Source organism: Bison bison, unplaced genomic scaffold (genome assembly GCF_000754665.1).
Source record: "Bison bison bison isolate TAMUID 2011002044 unplaced genomic scaffold, Bison_UMD1.0 scf7180017864334, whole genome shotgun sequence".
Classification (NCBI taxonomy): Eukaryota; Metazoa; Chordata; class Mammalia; order Artiodactyla; family Bovidae; genus Bison; species Bison bison.
The window spans coordinates 1,116,536-1,125,416 of NW_011494906.1; the positions used below are offsets into that span (position 1 = coordinate 1,116,536).

General features: G+C 50.5%; 1 protein-coding gene across 1 annotated transcript; it reads right to left on the bottom strand.

The window, feature by feature from the left end:
• Positions 1-4,670: 4,670 nt before the first annotated feature.
• On the bottom strand, positions 4,671-8,207 carry SCGB1A1 (secretoglobin, family 1A, member 1 (uteroglobin)). The gene is made up of 3 exons (XM_010854023.1): positions 8,083-8,207; positions 5,686-5,873; positions 4,671-4,821 (listed from the first exon to the last, which is right to left on the bottom strand). Exons 1-3 carry the CDS (start codon positions 8,135-8,137, stop codon positions 4,789-4,791), a joined length of 276 nt encoding a protein of 91 aa, XP_010852325.1. The 5' UTR covers positions 8,138-8,207; the 3' UTR covers positions 4,671-4,788.
• Positions 8,208-8,881: the final 674 nt, after the last annotated feature.

Here is an 8,881-nt window from a genome sequence, read left to right on the forward strand (position 1 = left end):
CGCGAGAGATCTTAGCTGCAGCATGCAAGATCTTTAGCTGTGGCATGTGGGATCTAGTTCCCAGACCAGGGATTGAACCTGGGTCCCCTGCCTTTGGAGTGTGGAGTGTTAGCCACTGGACCATCAGGAAGGTTCCATGCACATTACATTTTCACTTTATACAGTTTGTGCATAATGCTTCTCAAACTCAGGAAGCTTCTATTCATTACACTGGCCTCCTTGCATTTTAGAGTTTAGCATATTCATAGTGAAAAAGACTGATCATATAATTATATATTTATCTAACTAGGGCTGGACGCACTTCTCCTCATCCTCTTTCTTCAAATGTAAAAATCCTTCTTAGCTTGAGGTCTGTTCAAAGATAAGCCACGGCCCCAGTGTGGCCAGGCAGAAAAGAAAAAAAGACAAAAAAGAATCCCATGACATTCTTTCATTTCTCTAATTTTTTTCTGCTTTCCCGAAACGTGAGTCACACAGATATGTGCTCTTTCTGTGGCTGTGATCAGTTCATCTTGCATTCTGCTCTTTTAAAACTGAATGTACATTTCTGTGTGCTGACAGCTCGCATTCTTGGGATCGCCTACATTTGCAGCCCCTCTGAGGTGGAGACTCTCCCTGCCATATAATTGGACTTCCTTTTATCCCCAGATACCTGCTGTATTTGCCCTAGGTAAATATTTCCCTAGTTCTGAACAGGTAATTAAAATTCTGAACCTTTTATGGCCCTGGATCCTTATCTGCTTGAACAACACTCGCCTAGGTGGATGGCTCACTGGAGGCCAAGGTATGTGAGTTAAAGATGACCTGGATGCAAAGGAACTGGAGGGACTCAGCAGTGGGGGAGAGGGGAGGCAGGAGGCTCACCACCCCCAAGGAGGCCCCACCCACCCTCTACCAAGAATCTCTTCTGGAATTGCCAGTCCCCCTGACCTGCTCTGGAATTTTTACAATCACAGGCCGTCCTCTGTGGCAGATAGTGAGGGAGGGGTGGGGTGGCTATAGTCTGAGTGTGTGTGTGTGTGTGTCTGCATAAGCAGGCACGTAGGTGCATATTTTGGGGGGGTAGGTGGACATTTTTCATCAGCGTCATTTCAGTTAATAGCTCAGGAAATTCCTGCCTTTGGGATCCTTCTCTCTACTGTAGGGCAGGGGTTGGGGGTCTGGCCTTGAATCTGGATTGTGTGAGGAAGAAATGAGAAATTGCAGAAATGCTTGCCAGGGAGTAAGCAATCAATAAAAGTAATTATTAGGTTGCTTGAGATGTTAAAAAAGGTGGACGGAGGTCAGAGGACCCGCTCCACTAGCGCCCGGGGCTCCTCTGTACCCTCCGGACCATCTCACGTTCTAGATTCAGCTGGACTCGCCCTCGCAATTGTTCGGGAAGGGAATTATTACTAATTCCAGAAGAGCTGACACATGCCTGGCAGGGTTCAGCGGGCAGCAACTTTGTATGACTGCCCGTTTTTCCTCAGAATTCTTATTTAAAAAAAAAACAACAAAATCCTGAAAAATCAAGTTAAAGCAATCACAGTTGATACAAAAAAACAAAAAACAAAAAACCCCAAAACACTAAACCTAGAAAGGAACTGCGTTTCATCACGTGTCCCGCGGATTGAGCCAGGCTGCGTGGAGCTGCAGCGCTCAGAAGCCCCGACCTGGACACCTTGGTAGACACTGCCCCCTAGTGGCCATGATGGCGCCAGCTGCTGAGGGCGCGGAAGGCGCGTCCCCGCGGGACCACTTAGCTTCTTGGAAAAATCCGAACAGATTTCTCTCTGCAACCCTCTCGTTCCGTGCCCTCTGCGGATGCCCTCTCTATTCCCGCTTTCCCTGTGCGCGTCCTCCACTTTCATTCAATATCTGGGGATCGTGTGGCCGGGTCAGGGACCGATTGCCCCGGGACAGGGGGTGTTGGGAGGGTGTTTATATCCACATGGGACTCACGTTTAGGATGAGTTCTAGTCTTGCCTATTTTGGTGTAGGGCGATTTTTTTTTTCTTCTTTTGAGGGGGTGCACCAGAGGGCATGTGGGATCTTCGTTTCCCGACCAGGGATGGAACTGGCGTCCCCTGCATTGGAGGCACTACTTTTTTTTTTTTTTTAATAAATAAATATTTATTTATTTTAATAAATATATTTATTTGGCTGTGCCAGGTCTTAGTGGTGGCATGTGGGATCTTGGTCTTTACTATGGCATGTGGAATCTTTTATCTGTGGCATGTAAACTTTTAGCTGTGGCATGTGGGGGTCTATCTAGTTCCCTAACCAAGGATGGAACCCAGGCCACTTGCATTGGGAACTCAGAGTTTTAGCCACTGAACCACCAGGGAAGTTCCTAGGGTGAATTTTTACAGCGACTGTCAACAGTTTCCAGCAGTTAATGCTGTGTGGCCTGTGCAAAGGCCCTGAGGTAGGAAGAGGCTTGGCAGCTTGGTTTTTAAAAAACAAAAAGAACTGCAGGCCAGCGGGGTAGACTGCAGAAAGGGAGTGAGCAGTGGGGAGGATGGGAGATGAGAACCAGTGATGGGTGCATTTTGCATTTGCAGTTGATGGGAAGAGTGTGGGGAAGCTTTGAAGAGCTTGACTTGATTGGAGTGGGGGAGAGGCTGTGGAAGGGGGTTTTCACATTGGTCCCCTCCATGCCCCTGCCTGATCGTCCTCCTGTTCCGCTTCTGCCTCTGGCTGCCTCCCCCATCTCCTCCAGTCCCACCTGTCTCTGCTCAGACCTTGAGCCAGGGGATTCCTGGGCTGGCCTGTCCACGCTACTCTTTTTTTTTTTTTTTTTTAATTTATTTGGCTGCATCAGGTCTTCGTTGCTCCACAGCTTTCGAGGTCTTAGTTCCCTGACCAGGGATGGACCCTGCATCCCCTGCTTTGCAAGGTAGATTCTTAACCACTGGACCACCAGGAAATCCTGTGTCCACGCTACTCTTGCTTACGTCACTCCCTTTTTTTTCTTTTTTCCAAACAAATTTTACCTATGTATTTATTTTTGTCTGTGCTGGATCTTCGTTGATGCGAGGGTTTGCCTCTAGCTGTGGTTCTTGGATTTCTCACTGTGGTGGCTCCTCTTGTTACAGAGTGCAGGCTCCAGGGCACGTGGGCTCGGTAGTTGTGGCTCCCGGGCTCCAGAGCACGCATTCAATAGTTGGGGTGCGTGGGCTTAGTTACCTTGCAGTATGTGGGACCTTTCTGGATCAGGGGTTGAACCCGTGTCTCCTGCATTGACGGGCAGATTCTTTACCACTGAGCCACCAGGGGAGCCCCCTCCCTTTATTTCTTTTATGCTTTTAGCACAGGTTTACCTATCTGTCTGTCTGCTTCTCTGTTGATTTTCGGGAGGCTGGCGATCTTCCCCATCAGGTCACCGGCTCCCTGAGACCAGAGGCCGCCATTGTCTCCACTCTGCTCTACTTGGGTCTCAGTGTGGTTGTGCACTGAGCAACCGCTTCATGCATATTTGCTGGGTTATGAAATCTGCTCCCGGCTTCCTCAGAGCCCCGAGCGCCACCATGAATACATGGCAAGTGCCAGTAAATACCTGAGGATTGATTTCATGCAAGAAGGAAGGGGGTGGCCGATTCGCTTTTTGAGTGAAAGTTGGCTGGATGCGGACTCAAGGGATGGCGGGAGGTCGGGGCAAGGGCAAGTCAGAGAAGGGCTTTGGGGTCAAATAAGAGCACCATTGCCAGTGGGCAGCAGTCACTAGGTGCTGACCAGCCTGACCCCCTCCCACCCACTCTCCACTAGCCTTTTGGGGACAGAGAGTGACGTGAATGGACGGCTTGACCCATAAGCCTCTGCAGTTTCAGCCTGGAAATAGGATGTCCTCATCAGGATGGCTGATAAAGGATGTAGAAAATGCACGAGAGGAGGGGTTCTGCTTGAAAAAATAGTTTGAGAATTATTTCATGCAGCAAATGTGAAGTAAGCGAAACACTTAACCTACCCTCTCTGGGGACGCCCCCCAGACTCTGTCTGTCCTCAAAGTCCCCCCCAAGGACCCTGGATCCCTAATCAAGGGATTGAACCTGCTCCTCCCTCCAGCCTTTGTTTTCGAAGTTTTTTACAGGAATCGGATCCTTCTATAGGTGGGAAGAGACCATCTGCGCTGGCTGTGATTTGCAGACTGTCACAGGGCCAGCCAGCCCCTCAGAGCACCGTACTGCTCTGTCAAAATGCTTCAAAGATCCACCATTTATCTTTGGGAGATGGAACTCTCTGGAAAACTCCATCTCTGTTTGCGGTTATGTCTGGGTAGCATAATCACTTTAAATATTTCTTTTTCAACCCAAGAGCGGGATCCCAAAGGGCTTGGAAGAAACAGAACGCTGAATTTCATTACTAAATGGATGGGGGTTGGAAGGTCAGCCTGAGGTCAGCTGCTACCATGTCTAACGTTCCCCCCGCCGACACCCCCACCACCCCCACCGTTCCCTGTAGGTCAGGTTTGAGCAAGGCCCTGGGAATGGTTCCAGGCTGGCTCTCTGCCCGGGGAAAGGAGTATGTGCTAGAAGCTGGTCTGGCCATCTGTGGACTGGAAGTGAGACAAGGCCTGGACTCTTGGGGATGCGTTTCCACGGCCACTGCCTTTCTTTTGGCTCTAATCTTACCCCAGAAGCGGCACACCTTTCATTCTAGCAGGTGAATAAAAAAGGCGGGGACACAGATGAGATGCTTGCTTGTACTTTATTGCAGGAGTCAGGCAGGGCTGGTGGGGATGGAGTGAAAGGAGCATCCGGGGAGTGGCAGGGGCCTCGGCAGGTGGAGATCTTCAGCTTCTGAATCCTAAGCACACTCTGGGCTTTGTATTATTTTCATCTAAAACAAACAAACAAAATCCCCAATACAATAGTGAATGAAAATGTCAAAGCCAGACCCAGAAACTTTAATATCATCTAAGAGCTTCAGTATTTGTGGGAGGAACTAAGCTTGGATTATTTCTCAGAAGCTTCTCTAGTTTTAATTTTTTTAATTAAATTTTTTTTTGGCCACCCTGACTAGGGATTGAACCCATGCCCCTTGCAGTGGAAGCTTGGAGTCTTAACCACTGGGATGCCAGGAGGGTCCCTCAGGAGCTTCTTTAAAAAAGATAAGATGGCTGTGCCTGCTTCCCCAGGGACATTTGCACTGTGATTCTCCTTTCTGGATTAGAAAAGTGTCCCCAAAGTAGGGACTTCTCAGGTGACATAGTGGTAAAGAATCTGCCTGCCAATGCAGGAGACAAAAAGATGTGGGTTTGATCTGTGGGTTTGGAAGATCCCCTGGAGAAGGGATAGGCTACCCACTCCAGTATTCTTGGGGCTTCCCTGGTGGTTCGGATGGTAAAGAATCTGCCTTCAATGAGGGAGACCTGGGTTCGATCCCTGGGTTGGGAAGATCCCCTGGAGAAGGGCATGGCAACCCATTCTAGTATTCTTGCCTGGACAATCCCCATGGACAGAGGAGGCTAGTGGGCTACAGCCCATGGGGTCACAAAGAGTTGGACATGACTGAGTGACTAAGCACAGCAGAGCACCAGTATTCTTGCTTGGAAAATTGCATGGGCAGAGGAGCCTGGCAGGCTACAGTCCATGGAGTTGCAGAGTTGGACATGACTGATCAACTGAGCATGCACGCATGCCCCGAAGTGGATGACACTGCAGCCCAGGGATGCGGGCAGCAGTTGTGGAGGGAGCCGTGTATCATGAGCTCTAACATGCTGTCCTTGGCCTTCGGGGAGAGGGTGTCTATCAGCGTCTTCAGCTGACTTGTTGCCTCTTTCATGTCTTCGTCAGGGCTGAAAGGTTCCAGGGTAGCCTCATAGCTGGAAGGTGTTCCGGCGATGAGGTTTCCCAAGACATACAGAAGGCTGGGGCAGACCTCTGTGGATGCTGGAGAACAGAGAGGAGAGAGCCCCTGTATCCATGCCCGTGTCTAGACTGGCCAGCTCCCTGCCGGGGCCTGACCCAGATGCACACAGCTGGGCCTGTCCACAAGAGCTAGTGGCCCTCTTACCCCCAGCCTGGAGGGTGACGCTCCAAGCAATTGGCTCTTTGGCGCCAAGTGGATGCCTTCTGGGTTGTGGCCAGCTTTTTGTGGCTTGCCTGAGCCTTCCTTGCGCGTCCTGGGTTGCAACGGGCAAGGTGCTACCAGCTCTTAATCTTAGAGTTCCAGGCGGAGCTCTGAGAATATAAGCTGCTGATCTGAGGTTTTTTTTTTTTTGGTGTGGTGTGTGGGGGCTGGGGAGAAGCCACAAAGGATTTTGGCTCCCACCGGAAACATGCCTCTTACTGATGGTTAGTGATGGTCTGAGCCCACGTGACAAAGTCAGGCTCTGGCAGGAAGAGGCACTTGTACCCGCCAAGCGTGAGCCCCCGAGCCTGGCCCGGAAGGGACATCCGCTGTGGGTGCTGGGCCTGTAGGCTCATCCACCCGCAGACACACCTCTGCCCCTATTCCTAGTCCCACCCCCATGTTCCTTTCATCTGAGGGCGCCCCCTTTCATGCTCTCTTTTTAGGTCCCTGCCCCCAGGATCATGGGGCTTCCCAGGTAGCTTAGTGGTAAAGAATCTGCCTGCAATGCAGGAGATTGCAGGTTCGATCCTTGGGTCTGGAAGATCCCCTGGAGAAGGAAATGGCAACCCACTCTAGTATTCTTGCTTGGGAAATCCCCTGGACAGAGGAGCCTGAGGGCTACAGTCTATAGGATTGCAAAGAGTCAGATACGACTTAGCAACTAAACAACAACAATCCCGGGATCATGGGGAGAATCACCATGCCCAGCTCTCTGTTTGCCCTGTCTTCCCATTGAGTCTTAAATCCCTGTCCTTGACTTCGTCACCTTGTGTGCAAACTCCCTTTCCTGAACTCCGAGGTTCCACCCAAAGTGGTCACTCCAAGTCAGACCCTCTCCAGAACTTAGATACCTGTTTTGCAACTTACTGTGTCATCAGGCAAGTTACTTTATCTTTCTGTAGCTCAGTTTTCTCATCTGAAAAATGGGGGATAATGTCCCCACTTCATAGAGTTGTTGTAAGAATGAAAAGAGATAATATGTGAACGAGATTCAGCACAGGGATGGGCACAGATAAACCTTAGAGCTTATTACCGGTATTATATGTGCACACACATGGACATACAAACACATCCCAGACCCACCACCTACGTATTTCACCCTGTCTTGGTGGGCTGCACCTGGCGCTAAGATCTTCTAATTAACGTACATTTCAGTCCAAATGATGTTACTTCCCCTTTAAAACAGGCATCTCTGCACCGTACTTGTTCCTGCTGCCTCTTGGTCTCTGTTTCCTAACTCCCCCGCCACTCCCCAAGGTCATAAAACTTCTCTCTATTTTTCTTAGGGAACTTTGAAAGTGAAGGAGTTGGAATGTGTTTACATTTTTTTGTTGTTGTTGTAGGAGTAAAAGAGACAGGGAGTAAAAAGCAGCCAAGTAACCCAGTTCCCAAAAGATCAGGGGCTTCGAGGAAGATGGGATCCACATCCCCTGCCCCATCACTCTCCTCTTCATGACAGCTGCAACTCTTCAGAGACTCCTAATCCTTTTTGCAGAGGACAAAAAAATGTTTAGAAATCTCCATTCTGAGTTGGCAGTTTGCAAAGGGAAGAACCCTATCTAGAATATTCTTCTCTGCCCAGAATGGGAGACCTTGCCTGGGGTTGGGTTTCTTTGGAAGCCATGAGGCTCCTTCCAGCCCCTTTGGCTACCAGGGTGATGTGTTGACCCCAAACCTGGAGGTCTCTTGGCATCTCGGGGTCTGTCCAGTCCTGGGCTTTGGGGAGCTTGTTAGTTACTCCTGTTCTGCTGGTCACTGCGTCTAGGTGGGATCTTCTCCATCTCTGCACTTCTGAGGTTGTTGGATATGGAAGATGGGGTCTTTTACATGTTTCATCACAGCCTCAGGGCTCTGCCTAAATTCCTAAGATGGGCTTGTTTGCCAGACCCAGCTTCCTGGCTGGAAGTCAGTATTCCCAGGCTCTCCCAGCAGCCACACAGAGAACATGGACAGCTGCCCCCTCTCCTGGGCAGTGCTGGGAGAGTTGCTGAGGCTGGCTTGGGGTGGAGGACTCTGGATACTTACCAGGTCTGCAGAAGAGAGTCAGGGTGACCAGGACGATGGCGATGGTGAGCTTCATGGTGGGCAGGAGGCTGGTGGGGAAGGCTCTGGCCCTGTCTCTGGATCTGGTCTCATGGGTGATGTGCCCACTGGGATACCTTCTTATACTCTCCTGCAGTGGGGAGGGCAGGGCATGGGATCCACTTACGGGATCACATTGTTTACTTGGGCATCAGCTCGGTGGAAAAAGTAAATATTCTCGTTTCTCAACCCAGTTTCTGTCCCCAGTGAAACAGAGCTCACACAATGGGCCACCTGGGCGAGGGGAACCAGAGTCCAACGTGGAGGCAGTGAGAGTGCCTGAGTCATAGGCTTTGGAGAGCTGGCCGCCTTTGCTTCTCCCTTCGGACCTGAGTGCTGGGCAGTGCAGATGGACAGACAGCAGAGCCCGCCTGATCCTATCGTCCCAGGAGAAACTGAGGCCCAAGGCCCTGTACCAGTGGCGGTGACAGGACTAAGACTGGGGTTTCCTGATACTCCAACGGGCTCTGCTCCAAGGAAGTGGCTGGACTTCAAGCCTCTGGAGTCATGCGGTCCAGAGTGTCTTGTGGTCAGACTTGGGCGAGACCCTGGACTGAAGCATGTTGACAGATTAAGTTCTCCAGAAACCTAATGCCCAGGTCGGGTTGGAGGACGCACTGTGCCAGCCGGGTCTGGAGTCCTGCCTTCCTGATGACAAATCCATGGGCGCTTCAGGCCTCATAGCACTTGACCTCTTCATGGCCTTAACCTCTCACCATTTCCTTCTTGAATTGTTCTCTCT